Source organism: Zootoca vivipara, chromosome 3, assembly GCF_963506605.1.
Source record: "Zootoca vivipara chromosome 3, rZooViv1.1, whole genome shotgun sequence".
Taxonomy (NCBI): Eukaryota; Metazoa; Chordata; class Lepidosauria; order Squamata; family Lacertidae; genus Zootoca; species Zootoca vivipara.
Genome location: NC_083278.1, coordinates 93,479,297 through 93,496,255, shown reverse-complemented (window position 1 = coordinate 93,496,255; position 16,959 = coordinate 93,479,297). Strand labels below are relative to the sequence as shown.

The window sequence follows — 16,959 nt, the reverse complement described above, 5'->3', positions numbered from 1 at the left end:
CAGAGAGGGGAAAGGAGCAGAACTTTAAATGAGCAAGAGAAAATTTATGTTCAGCAACACAAATATAAAAGCAAATTCAAAACCAACAATGTCATTTTTGGTAGTCTCAAAGACTACTTTGAAAATATTAAACAGCAGAGAGACCTGATGCAATGGCAAATATGGCACACCTGTACAATTTATACGGTAGTTATGCTGAACCTTTGGCAGGTGCAGCTCTTGTTATTCCTGCAAGAGAATCAGCACCTGCTGAAATTCCCCTTGTTAAACAGGTATTAACAGGACCAGAGCCTTAGGAATTAAGCCGTAACAATCAAGGCCTCCTCATCATCATGTGTAAAAACCAATCATGAACAATTGCTTCCTTGCCACATCATTACTGTGTTTTCCCCCTAATTACAAACGAAACAGGATTCCAAATCCAAGGATCTTGATTATAACATCAAAAGAGACAAGTTAAAGGATTTATCAAGCTGTCTTTTAACACCAAAACAGCTACATCAAAAAGGTTTACCAAAATTAATTTAAACAAAAGCTACTGGAGTTCACTTGATGCAATCTTATAATAATGCAGGCATTCCACCCCCACCTCCTCCGCCTCTTTAAAATGACAGTTCTACCACTGATTTAGGGTTCTCCCCCACACTCTGAACTGTATGTAATCATGTAAATTAACAGTAAGATATAGATGTCAAATGAGGCATTGTTCTTGAAGAAAATCTTTGTTCTTTTATCACCCAAAGAATAAGAAAGTACTTGCAGAGATAAGAGAGATTAGCAATAAGAAGTACACATTGATTAATCCATAGGGCACGTTGGAATAGAACCACTTCCAGGCAGATGCTTAAGGGCATCCACATTATGAATCCACCCCCTCCCAACAACGTTTCAGATGTACGGAATCAGTGAACCCAATCCATACAGACCACAAAGCACCCATGCTGGCTTCATGCCAGTCCATTGGTAGTGCGTGCAGGACAGGACAACAGCAGGAACTCCCATCACAGCAGTGGAAAGAGCATATGCAGCAAAAAATATTAATTCTCTGCACAAATGCTTTATTTTGGTTTGTTCTTCTTCTTCTTGTTGTTTAGTCATTTAGTCGTGTCCGACTCTTCGTGATCCCATGGACCAGAGCACGCCAGGCACTCCTGTCTTCCACTGCCTCCCGCAGTTTGGTCAAACTCATGTTCGTAGCTTCGAGAACACTGTCCAACCATCTCATCCTCTGTCGTCCCCTTTTCCTTGTACCCTCAATCTTTCCCAAGGAGTCTTCTTTTCTCATGATGTGGCCAAAGTACTGGAGCCTCAGCTTCAGGATCTGTCCTTCCAGTGAGCACTCTGGGCTGATTTCCTTCAGAATGAAGGAATGGAGTCTCCTCCAGCACCATAATTCAAAAGCATCAATTCTTTGGCGATCAGCCTTCTTTACGGTCCAGCTCTCACTTCCATACATCACTACTGGGAAAACCATAGCTTTAACTATACGGACCTTTGTCGGCAAGATGATGTCTCTGCTTTTTAAGGTGCTGTCTAGGTTTGTCATTGCTTTTCTCCCAAGAAGCAGGCGTCTTTTAATTTCATGATTGCTGTCACCATCTGCAGTGATCAAGGAGCCCAAGAAAGTAAAATCTCTCACTGCCTCCATTTCTTCCCCTTCTATTTGCCAGGAGGTGATGGGACCAGTGGCCATGATCTTGGTTTTTTTGATGTTGAGCTTCAGACCACATTTTGCGCTCTCCTCTTTCACCCTCATTAAAAGGTTCTTTAATTCCTCCTCACTTTCTGCCATCAAGGTTGTGTCATCTGCATATCTGAGGTTGTTGATATTTCTTCTGGCAATCTTAATTCCGGTTTGGGATTCATCTAGTCCAGCCTTTCGCATGATGAATTCTGCATATAAGTTAAATAAGCAGGGAGACAATATACAATCTTGTCGTACTCCTATCCCAATTTTGAACCAATCAGTTGTTCCATATCCAGTTCTAACTGTAGCTTCTTGTCCCACATAGAGATTTCTCAGGAGACAGATGAGGAGATCAGGCACTCCCATTTCTTTAAGAACTTGCCATAGTTTGCTGTGGTCAACACAGTCAAAGGCTTTTGCGTAGTCAATGAAGCAGAAGTAGACATTTTTCTGGAACTCTCTAGCTTTCTCCATAATCCAGCGCATGTTTGCAATTAGGTCTCTGGTTCCTCTGCCCCTTTGAAATCCAGCTTGTACTTCTGGGAGTTCTCGGTCCACATACTGCCTAAGCCTGCCTTGTAGAATTTTAAGCATAACCTTGCTAGCGTGTGAAATGAGCGCAATTGTGCGGTAGTTGGAGCATTCTTTGGCACTGCTGTTCTTTGGGATTGGGATGTAGACTGATCTTCTCCAATCCTCTGGCCATTGCTGAGTTTTCCAAACTTGCTGGCATATTGGGTGTAGCACCTTAACAGCATCATCTTTTAAAATTTTAAATAGTTCAGCTGGAATATCATCACTTCCACTGGCCTTGTTATTAGCAGTGCTTTCTAAGGCCCATTTAACTTCACTCTCCAAAATGTCTGGCTCAAGGTCAGCAACCACACTACCTGGGGTGCATGAGACCTCTATATCTATCTGGTATAATTCCTCTGTGTATTCTTGCCATCTCTTCTTGATGTCTTCTGCTTCTGTTAGGTCCTTACCACTTTCGTCCTTTATTATGGTAATCTTTGTATGAAATGTTCCTTTCATATCTCCAATTTTCTTGAATAGATCTCTGGTTTTCCCCATTCTATTGTTTTCCTCTATTTTTTTTGCATTGCTTGTTTAAAAAGGCCCTCTTGTCTCTCCTTGCTATTTTTTTTGGAAATCTGCATTCAGTTTCCTGTATCTTTCCCTATCTCCCTCGCATTTTGCTTGCCTCCTCTCCCCCACTATTTGTAAGGCCTCGTTGGACAGCCCTTTTGCTTTATTGCATTTCCTTTTCCTTGGGATGGTTTTCGTTGCTGCCTCCTGTATAATGTTACGAGCCTCAATCCATAGTTCTTCAGGCACTCTGTCCACCAAATCTAAATCCTTAAACCTGTTCCTCACTTCCACTGTGTATTCATAAGGGATTTGATTTAGATTGTATCTTACTGTCCCAGTGGTTTTTCCTACTTTCTTCAGATTAAGCTGTAATTTTGCTATAAGAAGCTGATGATCTGAGTTACAGTCGGCTCCAGGTCTTGTTTTTGCTGACTGTATAGAGCTTCTCCATCCTTGGCTGCAGAGAATATAATCAATCTGATTTCGATGCTGCCCATTTGGTGATATCCATGTGTAGAGTCGTCTCTTGTGTTGTTGGAAAAGAGTGTTTGTGATGACCAGCTTGTTCTCTTGTCAGAACTCTATTAGCCTTTGCCCTGCTTCATTTTGAACTCCAAGGCCAAACTTGCCAGTTGTTCCTTTTATCTCTTGATTCCCTACTTTAGCATTCCAATCCCCTGTAATGAGAAGAACATCCTTCTTTGGTGTCATTTCTAGAAGGTGTTGTAAGTCTTCATAGAATTGGTCAATTTCACTTTCTTCAGCACCAGTAGTTGGTGCATAGACTTGGATTACTGTGATGTTAAAAGCTCTGCCTTGGATTCGTATCGAGGTCATTCTGTCATTTTTGAGATTGCATCCCATTACAGCTTTTGCCACTCTTTTGTTGACTATGAGGGCCACTCCATTTCTTCTACGGGATTCTTGCCCACAGTAGTAGATATGATAGTCATCCGAACTGAATTCGCCCATTCCCTTCCATTTTAGTTCACTGATGCCCATTATTGGTATGACCTGCAGAGTTGTCACCCATGATTTAAAAGACATAAGACTAAATCTCCTGGGACATTCCCCTCTAAAAACACATTAAAATTAATGGAAGCTACTCAGGAGCACAGTGGATCGTTCTCATAAAAATTTCCACCATAAATTATGTTCCTTCAATATGAGAGTGGTCATGCATCCTACTTTTGCAGTGGACAGCTCTCTCTTTGAAGGGTTCTCAGAGGACAGTCCTCTATTTGAAAGCAATCTCCATTTCCGATGTGGGGAAACTTTGGCTCTCCAGATGTTGCAGAACTACAACTCCCATCACTGCTGGTCACTGACTATGCTTGCTGGGGTTGGTGAGAGTTGTAGTTCTGCAACATATGGAGGGCCAAAAGTTCTCCACACCTGTTCTCTTTGGAGGACTGTCCAGTCCAAGTCTGGTTTAAAGATAAAGAAATATAAGAAGAGAGAACAAGGACCTTGAAGCTACCCATCAGCAGTTAGTACCTGGACAGCAGGCTGTGCCAATACATAAGTCACAGTCTTGTTCACCAGCAGAGTGAGATGTATTGTATTTCCATTTAAATTATGGAAATAATGTCTAAATTCATGTCTATAGTATAAATTATCACATGCAAATGTTATGCAAGTAGGTGCCTTTTGTTGTTGTTATTCCCAACTCATTTCTTGTTGAGGCATAAGTGGGCCTCTCCGATCAATAGTCTGGGTGGGTACATTTTACTACCCATCTGCATTTGATGTGTGTCAGTTTCACTAGCACTTGGGACACCATGCATGGTGAAAACCCCTGACTGCTGACCTGTGACAGGGCCTTTCTGGTGGCAGTTTCACATTTTTAATTTCCCTGGGGAAAGCGTCCCACAATTGTGCAGCCACCACTGAAAAGGCCTGTTCCCTTGTTGCCATGATTTACGCCTCCCTTGTACAAGGCCTTCTGATGACAAACGAAAGGTCAAGGTAAGTCCATGTTGGAAGGGGAGGTCCTTGAGACATTGGGACAAAACACAATTCTGCTACGTATTCAAAACAAATTATAAATATACTGTATATTCCTGCGTATAAGACTACTTTTTAACCCAGGAAAATCTTCTCAAAAGTCAGGGGGTCGTCTTATACGCTGGGTTGTATTTCTTATACGGCGAGTATATCCCAAACTCTATATTTCAACTGGAAAAGTTGGGGGTCGTCTTATACGCCCAGTCGTCTTATACGCAAGAATATACGGGGTATTTACATTTCCCCCCATTTCTAGAAATGTAACTCAGTCATGTGGAGATTACTCCTTTGATTCAAACTCAGGGGAAATTATGAAAAGTAGGTGAAAAGAAAGTCACATTCTGGGTAAGCCAACGTGACCCCTAATAATGATATTAGAAGGTAGGGGGAAAGTGTCCAGAACCCTATGCTACAGTGGGTTGCTAGAGCCTGGGACCACATGGAGGTGGTGGAAATGGACGGACCACACATGTGCATTCAAGTGGTGTCTGCATTACCCAGGAGATCACATCCACAGAAATAAGAAAAGAAGAGTTGTTCCTGTTGAGTGATTAACAGTTTGAGGGTTCATTACTGTTCCACAGAAATGTAGTGACCTAGTTTTGCAGCTGTGGGGCAGTACAGCAGCTGATGTTGAGTTTGTATTGATTTAAGGCATGTCAGCAATCGCATACAGTATATGAGGAGGTCTGCATACCTCGCTCAGTACCCTGGGTGGTGGGTCACTGGATGGGTCATGTTTCTGCAATGTTCTTATGATTAGTGTAACTTCTGTTGCTTTTCTTTAATTAAATCCACTCCTGATTATACTTTGCAGTCTCCTCAAAACGCTTTTTGTTGCGCAATAGTTACTCTGCTTAAATACGCCAACAGTTCCGTCGTCTAAAGAGGCCACTTCCTGGGCTGCATGGGGAAGCCATTTTCAGTGGAGCCCCAGCTACGGAAGCACACAGCTGTATTGAAGCAGCACCAGGTGTTGAAATTTTGTGCCCCGAACAAGGTTGTTTCTGGAGCAACTGCCCCTGTGTACACCCCCATGCCACACTACTGGCTACAGTTTACTAAGCATAACAGCCTGCCCAGCCCCTTTATGGAGCCATTCATACATTTATGCAGGAGCAGTCCATCAACCAGGTGTGGTGAAGCTATTTGGCATGGGTGGCTGAGCCAAGCTGTTTCCCCTCACCATTGCGCCACTGCCAGCTATGCTGGGACTTTGCCTGCACCACTGCAGCAGTGCCACTGCTCTCACCGCCAGACCCTTGCTACTGTCACTGCATTGTGGCTGCAGTGCAGGCACAGCCACAGGCAAGGGCGTGGTTGTGGGGCCAGCAGGGCATTTTGCCTACAGCAGCAAAACGTCCTGGGCTGGCCCTGCATGCATGATCATGCTTAGGGCCTTTTACAAAATATAAGTAAAACAATCAAAACTGGGCATCAAAATGACATCAAATTAAATAGCAGCTGGTGTGGACAGATACAGCAATAGGACTTACTCCCATGTAAATATAGCATGCAGCATTTCAGCCTTACAAGTAACCAGTGAATGCAACTTCAAAAATAAAAGATGATAAAATACTTGAGACCCAAATAACGTGAAATTACAGATAGGTGCCTTGATCACAGCCTGCGAACCTTGAGGGATGCTCCTCTTGATTTACTTTTACTTTGTACACTTAAGATGAGGAAGTAAATGTTTTGCTCAGGCTATTTACGGTTGTCAGTTTCCTGGCATTAACTATAAAATATAGACTATCTAAAAACATTTGAGGAAAATAATAATAAAAAGATTTTACAAATTGGAAAGGACAAGTTTTCTCTTGATAGTCAAACAGTTATGATGTAAAGCGGTCTCATTAAATCATAAGTACTTTAACCTTTTCTTGAAAGAACTGGAAGATTTAAAGATTTATAAAGAAATTTTGCCTAAACTAGGAAATGACTCACATTTGACATGCATTGAAATGATAATGCTGATTTCAACAGGCACTCTAAGAGCATTTTGCTCCCAGGAGAGTAATTCAGTTCTGGTTACCTCTTTGCATTTCGAATTTAAACTTTCTTTCTAGGGCTTTTAATGTGCTGCTGTCTGCCAAAACACGGCAGAGTTACACAGATATGATCAGGCAAAATAAAGGCTAGTAAAAACATAATTTAATAATTACAGACACTGAATCTGCAACAAACATTCCAAGCTGGCAGACTCTTATGGCCACTCACACCATATCCAGTGTGGATATCAAAGCACAACATTCCTAAAGAACTTAAAATTTCATCTTTTCGTTTATTCTTTTAGACAGAGAATGTGAGTGAGCATCCCAAGAAAGCCAGATTACATCTCAATCCTACAGAACCGTCAGAACAGAGATTACGTATCACCTGCAATAACTTATCTGTGGCAGGTGCTTTGTACCCGATCCAGGTGTAGCCTATCTGCTACCGTTTTCAAATAAACTGTTACCATGGGGGAGTTTCTATCAGCTGCCCTAGAGCCTCTGGCCCATAGCCTGGCCTAAAAGGCCAACAAAATAACACACAAGTGGAACTGCCGAGTTTGCATGGTATACAAAGCCAATTAAAAAGTGGAGGCTGAGCAAAGCTGAACTGAGTTTCTGGTGGACAAAGCGGGACACCAAGTGTTGGATTGCGATTCTTTTAAGAGATGGCAGCCTGGAAACCTTGCTCCTTCCACTTTATTGAGTAAGTAACAGCCATCTCTCAATCTTCTCTCCAAAAGGGCCTAATAGTAAAGGTCTTACTACTAGCATATAAAGCCCTAAGCAACCTGGGGCCAGTGAACTTAAAGGATCACCTCATTCCTTATACCTGTGCCTGATCTTTATAATCTGACCCTGAGGCAGATCTTGCAGTGCGTGGCACTGTCAGACTGTCCTCAGCAAGAAACTGTGCATTTACTGTGTTGGCACTAGGATTAATGAACTCTCTAACTAATGAAATCAAGCTAGCACCGTCTGGTAATGAATTTTAGGCACCAACCTAAGAGTTGGCTATTCAAGCAACCCTTCTTATGAAAACAAATTACTGTTCCTGTAACCTTCTAGTCAGGTGACCCATGCTTCCCCCTTACCCCTTTGATTTCAATGTTACATTGTTTTGTTTTAACTGATATTTTGTACTCCTCATAGTTATATGCTTAAATCAGTTTCACAATATATGAATGAATAACATAAAACAGTTCTGGGGCTGGGAAGCCAGTTCGGGCCTTGACACTAGTATTGGAAAGGTGAGGAAAGGCCAGCTGTTGACTTCTTAGTTACTGTAGTAGAAGGATGGAACACGGAATTTTGGACTAGCACAGGGGTCAGCAAACTTTTTCAGCAGGGGGCCAGTCCACTGTCCCTCAGACCTTGTGGGGGGCCGGACTATATTTTTTGGGGGGGAATGAACGAATTCCTATGCCCCACAAATAACCCAGAGATGCATTTTAACTAAAAGGACACATTTTACTCATGTAAAAACACCATGCAGGCTCCACAAATAACCCAGATATGCATTTTCAATAAAAGGACACATTCTACTCATGTAAAAACATGCTGATTCCCGGACCGTCCGCGGGCCAGATTTAGAAGGTGATTGGGCTGCATCTGGGGCCTTAGTTTGGGGACCCCTGGACTAGCATCATAATTTTTTTCTCATAGAAATGGATTTCCCACTGTCAAAAGGTTTATTCTGTTATGAGCTAACATATGAAGCTGGTTTATAAGAAGTCAGGCTACCGTTCTATCAAGCTCAGTATTCTCTATTCTGACAGTAGCTGTCGAGAGGCTACTAAAAGTGGAAATTTTAGAGGTGGACAAACCTCACAAAAACGGCACAGAGAGAACATATTTGTGTGTCTTAGGCCAATATACACAAAACCTGGGCTAGCGGGATGACTAGGAAATCTTTGAAGAACAAAACAGGTCTTGCCAGGGGCCTTGCACATGCAAACACAGCACCTTATGCATAAAACATTTGGTCTCTTGCTGAACTGCACCCTCTCCTCACCCAAACTTTTCTGAGGCCCATATCCTCAAGTTGTGGGAGTCATATCTACAAACCTCATGGAAACAGCCCTCATAATAGTGATAAGTTAAAGCCACTGACCCACAGAGCCTGTGTCACATGTTTTCAGGCTTCAGGGAATCAGCTCCCCCCCCCCAACAATAGATAAGTAAAAAAAGGAAAATGAAACAAAAACAAAAAATCCTTTCAGTAGCACCTTAAAGACCAACTAAGTTTGTCATTGGTATGAGCTTTTGTGTGCATGCACACTTCTTCAGATATACTACTGGAAGGATTTTTTTTGTATTTTGTTTCAACTACGGCAGACCAACATGGCTAACCTACCTGTAACTAGAAAAGGAAAATGAGTTTTCTTACTAGTTAGGAACTTTAATGATCACAGTGAGAGAACAAATAATCCATTTCCTAGGAATGGCGGTGCTCCCAATTAAGAGTTCCACTCACTTCCTCCCTAGTCACCCTGAGTTTGTAATCTGTGTGCTTTCTGTTCTGCCACCCTATCAGCTCTTCTTGTCCTTGAGCTGGGTGGAGGAATGCTTTCCAGAGGCTGTTAGCTCTCTCTCTCTCCCAGAGCTGCTTCTCCTAGCTGTTCCCTATCCAGTATTTCCCAACTTCTGCCTTCTGAACTATGTCCCTCTGCAAACCACTGTTCCAAATCTACACTGTCCTCCTGCTCCTGGGAAGATTCAGGATCCTGATCAGGAGCAGGGGGGGGGAGGCTCCCACCATTCCTCCTCAGTGCAGCCCCTCCTCAGCACGGTCCCTGACATCTGTGTGCATTAAGTCGGAGTAGCTATTCCATCACACTATAGGAAAGTGAGAGAGATGGGAATGTGGGGCCTACCAGTAGCTCTTCTTCTTGTAATATTTTTAATCCAGCTGGTCATTACAAGAATTCTATAGCTAAGAAATCATAATTGAATTTTGTCTTTTCCCTCCTTCCCTCCAATGGTTTTCCCTTTTGTGTTGTGTTTTTTAGATTTAAATCCTGAAGGCAGGGACTTTCTTATAGCTGACATTTGTACGCTACTCCAGCAACATTCTTTTATTAGCTGAAAATTGGGATAAAAATGCTTTAAATAAATAAGCAAACAAGCTTGGCTGAACAATTTCAAGCATTTCATGATAGGTCTCACTGCAACCTCTGTTTAAGACCAGGATTGGCACAGAAGGCATTGTTGCATCCTAATCATTTAAGAAAATGTGACCTCATTTTCACTGCAAAACCCCAGCATTTAGCAATTTTTTCAATCCACAAGGTGTGGCTGACAGTAATAGCACAAATGTAACATCTTCTGGATGTAAAGTTCATTAGCTTGGCCTTAAGGTCACTGCTTTTAATCCAACAGCCAAACATTTTATTCACACCAAATTGCTGGCACATCAAGAAGAAGAAATAGAGAGAACCAAAGCAGGGAAGAATAATAAAAAGTAGGAATTGGTTTTTCAAGAAATTATCAAAAACAATTCTGACTTAAAGAAAACTGCTGCACACAATTGCTGAAAAGGTTAACAAAGGATTTATTTTGTTTCTGAACGTACATGAGGTGGAATGCAGCTTATCGTTCAGAATAGCTGTCAGTCACAACACGTCCACCAGTACCTCCTGTGGTGCTCATGAGAGGTCTCAGTAATATCTCCTCAAAAACCCATAATGCATGAGAAACTGTTTGCTCTTACTACTCAGTTCCTGTTTGCACTGGATCAGCCTCTTCTACATGTCCCCATGGCAGCCATTTAGTGTTATGTCACACTCCTACAGCAGACATTTTGCGAGTAGTGCCCATAGTACTTCCTCAAGATTTCAGTTGTACCCACCAGCCCCAAAAGGTCACCAACCCCACATTTAGAACATGTAGTCTCTTATACAAAGTACTTAGTAAGTAGTTGAAGTACCACTTGCATCATCAAATAAATGAATAAACAAGCAAACAACATGTAAACTTTAGGCATTGGGGATGGATGGATGAATAGCATCCTGGGTTTAAGAAGTATCATATACAGGGATTGTATAGTAATTGCACCATTAGCTCAATCCAGTACAGAAAGAACTGGTCACATACAAGTTATACTTCACGTAAATTAGAGACCACATAATCAGAAAAGCGCTGGTGTATTTGTTTGAGTAAAATGCAACATTCTAAACTATACAGATTTCCTATACCCTGATAGTACTGATATCCTCTTTGATAGGCATCCCATGATTAGTTAAGAAGAGCTTGATGGATCAGGCCAATGGCCCATCTAGTCCAGCATCATATTCTCACAGTGGCCAACCAGCCCCTTACATTCCCTTTTTATATTAACTACCTTGAACAAGTTTGCATCATCAGCAAACTGCTTGCCCCTAAATCTGCATCATTCATGAACAAGTTAAAAAGCTCAGGACCCAAATCTGATTCTTGGGGGGACTCATTCCTCTATTTTGAGAACTATTCATTCATTCCTACTCTTTTCTTGTTTTTTCACTAGGTACTGATCCATAAACGGACCTATCTTTATCCCTTGATGGTTAAGCATACTCAGGAGTTTTTCTGGTGAATTGCTTTATCGAATGTTTTTTGAAACTCTAACCTCTTATCCATATACTAATCAACACTTTATTTTTTAAAAAACACTAAAAGGTTAGCCTGACAGGATTTACCCTTTTACAATAATATATACCAGTTTATAGCAATATGTTTTAACCTGAACTCTGCCTCTTTGGTGTTTGTTCAGCTATGCCCCAATCATACGATTCAAGACTTTACCCATGCTAAATGTGTGTGTGTTGTCATTTCACTCACCTGCACGCTAAGATGATTCCATTCCTTCACAAGAATTCTCCCCAGTGTCATTACTTTTATCGGTGGCTGCAGCCCATTTGCAGTGCGATAATAAAACATGGTCTCTTTCTCAGAGACTGTAAGCTTGAACACAGTCTGCCCATCAACAGCTTTCTCCACCATACACCTTTGGAAACAATAAAGAAGGAAGTCAAAGGTCAACTTCCAGAGGAGTAGCTGAGCTGTATTACAAAAGCCACGGGAAGAAGAGGGAGAAGCGATGCCATGTTTTGCAGGCAAATGCCTCTCTCCTTGAGTTAAATTCTCACTTGGGATAATGCAAATTAAACATGATCATCTGCGGCAAGTGGGAGTGCATGGTACCAAGGCAGGCCACCATCGCTACCAAATGTAGGGTTGGGTTACACCACTGGTGTTTCATCAATGCCTTTGTATTTTTGTGCATGCATAGAACTTGACAGGATTTTGTGCATGTGTAGAATATCGGAAATGCATGGAGCAAAGCAGGCCTCTGTTCCTTTTTCACTGCAATGGTTTCTGTAGCACGGTCTTAATCATGATAACCCACTGAAGAGCAGTCCTAGGACTCAGCTAGACTGGTAAAGAAAACACAATTTATATGCGTTGTATATACGATATAACATTGTGCCACCAGATGGTGATGTGGTGTCCCGTTTTTCTCTACCTGTTTTCCCTGTTTAAATTTACAACACTTTAAACCGAGACACTTCTTTGATGTGTCTAGATCCAGCCCTATTCTCATCCACTGTACAGAGTAGAATGCCCCCCTAAAGGTCAAATGACATGATGTAAAATTTGTCTGCATCAGTTTGGGCTGTGGGTATTGTCATGAACACAGTAGGCAGCGAATGGAAATGCAATAATTTCCTTTTGTACTGTGGTCTTTTGGGAGAATCCTCCTTGCTTTGCGTGAACACTCAGCTACCTAGACTGGCCTATATGTTGCCCATACTTGGGTCCTTTGCATTTCGGACCAGTTTTAGTGGACCGAAAACAGCCTGACCTAAAAGCCAGGGTTGCAATGGGAAACTGTTTCTCTAGAATGCTCCCAGTTATTCATTCCCTGAATATGTAGTAGTATGCAGATATGTTTAGGCTGAGCGAGTCTGGTGGTTGCAAACAGCGCTGACCTCCAGCACCTTGCAACTGCTCTCTGGCCTCAGCATCTATCAATTTTGGCATGGTAGGGTTGGGCCTTGCTGCTAAATTCAGTTGTATTCAGTTAGAATGGTATGTTCATGGCAGATTCTTTTGCTGCTCTAAAGATGATAAAATTATAACCTACTTTATGCATGATCATGTTCTTATAAGCAATACTTATATCAATAACAAACATTGAAAATACATTAGAACGTGTGTGTGTGTGTGTGTGTGTGTTTCCAGTTTTTTGGGAAAAACACTGTTGCATTAGTTCAAAGTTCTAAGCCACAACATGCCAAAAAATGGCTTAATACTAGTTGCTCCTAAGTCTCGTCACATTGCTTTCAACTGGATACAGTTATGGTTATGCCCGCTGACAGATTTGTGACTAACACACTTTTAATCCGGTAAGATAAATAGAGTTGGACCATTACTCCCTTTCGGTAATGATTTTGATCCCATCAGTATTTGTCAACAGAATCTTTAAAGCCAAACAGGCAGTCTGCAAGTTTACTAAAAATGCATTTCTTAACATATTGCCAATTCTGTTTGCATGTAAACATGTTAGTTTTTCGTTAACAAATATTTGATAGAAGACACAGCCAAGTAGGAAAATATTTATGAACTGGATTTACCCAGTTCCTGGATAAACAATAATTGGATAATCCAGGGTTTATTAATTTTGCTTATCTAAAAACAAACACCCCCACATGTGGACCCCCACATGTGTCATGACTTTAGTAAGGGAAGCGACCTTGATGTGTAACACTTTAAAATAAAATCCAGAATAATTGCATCAGTTCTTATTCAGAATTTTGTTTTCCTCTCTAGCTTCTCCAAGAAGTTACTTCCTTTTGAAGAATGTAGACCACCTTGGTAATACTTCCTGAAATGTGGGGTAACAAACACGTTAGATAATAAATAAATAACTGCACCATATGGGAGAAGATGTCCTGCCATGTGCCCAATGCCAATCTAGAAATTGAAAGGGCAATGCTTTCTGTTGATCATATTTGGATTCTTCAGTGGCTTCTGTCATTGTGGACCATCAGATTCTACTGAATCAATGGATGGTCTCTATGGGCACTTGAGCTCTTGAATCATTTCAATCTTTCAAAGAGAGACATGACATTGAAGATGGTCTCTCAATCTGAAAAACCACCATGAACAAGAAACACAATGCTTGAATGAATGGGGTAGATTTGCCATTGTTCTGTCATGATGCAAATAAGGTATGCAACAGAGGCAGTCATAAATTGTTCTGGTGGTATGTGAACTGGGGCAAGGATGTTGCCCAGGCATCGCCTTGTGGACCTACAGGCTGTCACTTTGGTATCGGGTTAAACTGGAAGGTCACCAAGTAGATCCAAATATTGCAACTGTAGTTACAAGGTGAATCTTGTGGCTGGTGCACATACCTAGTAGATACAACATAACAATGGCATATGCCACCTTCAGTGTAATAGATTATATGTTGCATAGTAAAGAAATGAGTCTCTTAAGGAAATGTATGCCATTGGAGGGGAGAAGTACTGTAATAGATATGAGACTCTAAGATTCCATCCCTTTTGGCTGCCATAAACCCAGCTATACTGACTCCTTTCATGCCAAACATTTGGTAATAAACTTGTAAAATGGGATTGCAATTGACAGGGAGCATAACAAGTCTTCCCTTACATTGCTGCACCTAGAATGTAACATTGTGTGCATTTGCAAATTTTATATGGCAATACAGCTCTGTGTTTACATGCTTACCATGTAGCATAGTCCCCCCACTTCAAAATGCAACTGGGAGGGAAACCACATGGATGTTAAAAGCTCTGCACACAGACAATAAGCACAAAACAGAAAATGCTAGGCTACAACACTTCTAACCATGTTCGCTTTACACAGACAGAATACACTTTCCATGGTGAAGCCATCAAACATGTGATTCCCAAATGTAGGTTGGCAGGAGCAGGGTCCGAGCAACGGGAACTCACCCCGTCGCAGGGATTCGAACTGCCGACTTTCTGATCAGCAAGCCCTAGGCTCTGTTTAACCCACAGCGCCAAGTAAGGCTGTACCAAATTATCATCATTATCATTATCACCATAATCATTTGGTATCATATACCAAAAAAATGCTCTTATGGTGACTTACAACAGGAGTACAGAACAAATAGAAAATAAACTACTAAACCTGAAAAAAACAATAAGCAAAGCTAAAGGCGATCCTATATTAAATCCCACAACAGCAAGATCACCATAAAATATCCCAACAGCATAATGGAAAAGGCATCCTTGGTAGCAAGGCACCAAGTTAAGTAAAATTCCATAGGTTAAAAAGCAGTACTTTGAATTTTCCCTGGAAAGTGGGAACATTTTGGATGCCAGTGCAGCCAGACTAGAATTGTAATACGTTCAGAGTAAGGATCAGGTTGTCGCATCCATTTTATATACACCTGAACAGTAACTTTGTATGCTACTACTATGACTGATTTTACAGATTAAGTCAACAGCTGCCAGCTACTTACATTACACCTTCTTTCTCAGGTTTCAACCACACTATTAAGGTAAATGATGTCCCAAGCTTCCGAGCGTGGGGAGTGGAAAAGCAACCCTTTAGGTTATGAAAAATAAAGCTGGGTGAGTTGCTCAGTGGTCCAGGATGCAGGTCATTCTTGTCTCTTGTGATGCAGGCACCCTGACCTTTTGAGAGAATGGCAGCATAAGGGGCAGGGGAAGACCTGTATGGGCACTCCTGGATGCAAAACTGCTGGGTACAGGAGTGGATACTTTCGACAGCAGCAGAGCTTTGACAAAAAGCACTCCGGTCCGGCAGCCCACAGGTAGCCTGGGTTGGCACAATGGAAATGTTTTTGAAAGAGCCCACATTTTCAAGTCTTGGGAAGTGCCCCTGAGAGCTGGCCAGGGGTAAAGATGTATAATGAGCCATTATGAATGTTTCAATGGCATGGAACAAGAAACCGCAGTGCAAGGGAAGAGCCAGGCAAATCATGTTTACAGGAAGGTCTCCTCTTGATAAGGCATCCCTAAATAAGTAATGATGACTGCATCAGTGGCAATGCCCTTGGGTAGCCTGGTTTAGAGATGACACAGCATTTCATCTTAATTTGAAATCCAGAGGGTGTCGCCCGTCTCATAACCAGTAGCAGACACGTGGGACATGGTTAACACCTGAAAGCCAACAGAAAAACAATGCATAAGGGAAATGGGTGCTTTGTACATAATCATGCATATACCTAGGGCCAGACTGACCTACATCTGCTGGGGAGGAGAGACATCAGATGCAATAGAAAATCTATTTTATCACTGTAATGGCATATGAATATGATTCTCCCTTGTCTGAGCTTCTTATCTTCTGGATTTAAATAACCCCACATAAATGAAGTTGTATAATACCTAAGCAAAATGCAGAACTAGATATAAGAAAGAATTATAATCACAAGGTAACTTTGATGGGGAAATGCATATGTGAAGCATGAATATAGGAATTAAAAAATATATATTTTGGCACAACTATCTGAAACTTCAAATTCTGTATTTGCATGTGGACCATGTATTTTATTTCAGCCACAGAGTTTTCTCTAGTTGAGCTACATAGAGTCACAGCTTTACAATTCTGTCTTTGAAGTACAGAGACCCTTAACTCACTGCACTTATGCATATTATGACAAGCAAAAAAACAAAACAAAAAAACAACCTTCTTAGCGTGCAAAGTAATTTAAACATGGCATTTAGAAGTATATAAACACATGGCACATTTTTGAAAAGATACTCTAAGGCTAAATACACATACACACACAACTTTAAGTTTGCAAAGCACTTTGCGTCTTACCCCGATTGTCCATTTCACGCAGCTCCTTTTAGCTCTCAGCAAAGCTGATTAAAAACATATCACCATCTGTCCTGCATGACCCTTTTCCTAGCAAATGTCTGTGCTCTTTCCTGATACTATAGATAGATAATTTGGCACATATACATACAGTATGTATATATATATACACACACACAATACTGTGCAATTGTTATTGAGAGGTAAGTTGAGTTGTTGTTGTTGTTGTTGTTGTTGTTGTTATTTATTGCAATTCAAAGAGACGACTGCTCAAACCTTCGGTTTGACAATTGGCTCAAATGGCAGGAGCACTAGTTCCCGTTGCCTGGCAACCGTGGAGTTACCCCCAGTAATTCTTAGTAA

General features: G+C 41.4%; 1 protein-coding gene across 1 annotated transcript in view; it reads right to left on the bottom strand.

Moving 5' to 3' along the window:
• The window catches only part of USH2A (usherin), a 452,818-nt gene extending 436,126 nt beyond the window's left edge, over window positions 1–16,692 (bottom strand). The window contains exons 1-3 of the mRNA XM_060273280.1: window positions 16,600–16,692; window positions 15,275–15,938; window positions 11,599–11,764 (exon numbers count right to left, since the gene is read on the bottom strand). Of these exons, the coding sequence (XP_060129263.1) occupies window positions 11,599–11,764; window positions 15,275–15,759 (651 nt within the window). The 5' untranslated portion in view covers window positions 15,760–15,938; window positions 16,600–16,692. The remainder of the gene's footprint in view (window positions 1–11,598; window positions 11,765–15,274; window positions 15,939–16,599) is intronic.
• Window positions 16,693–16,959: the final 267 nt, after the last annotated feature.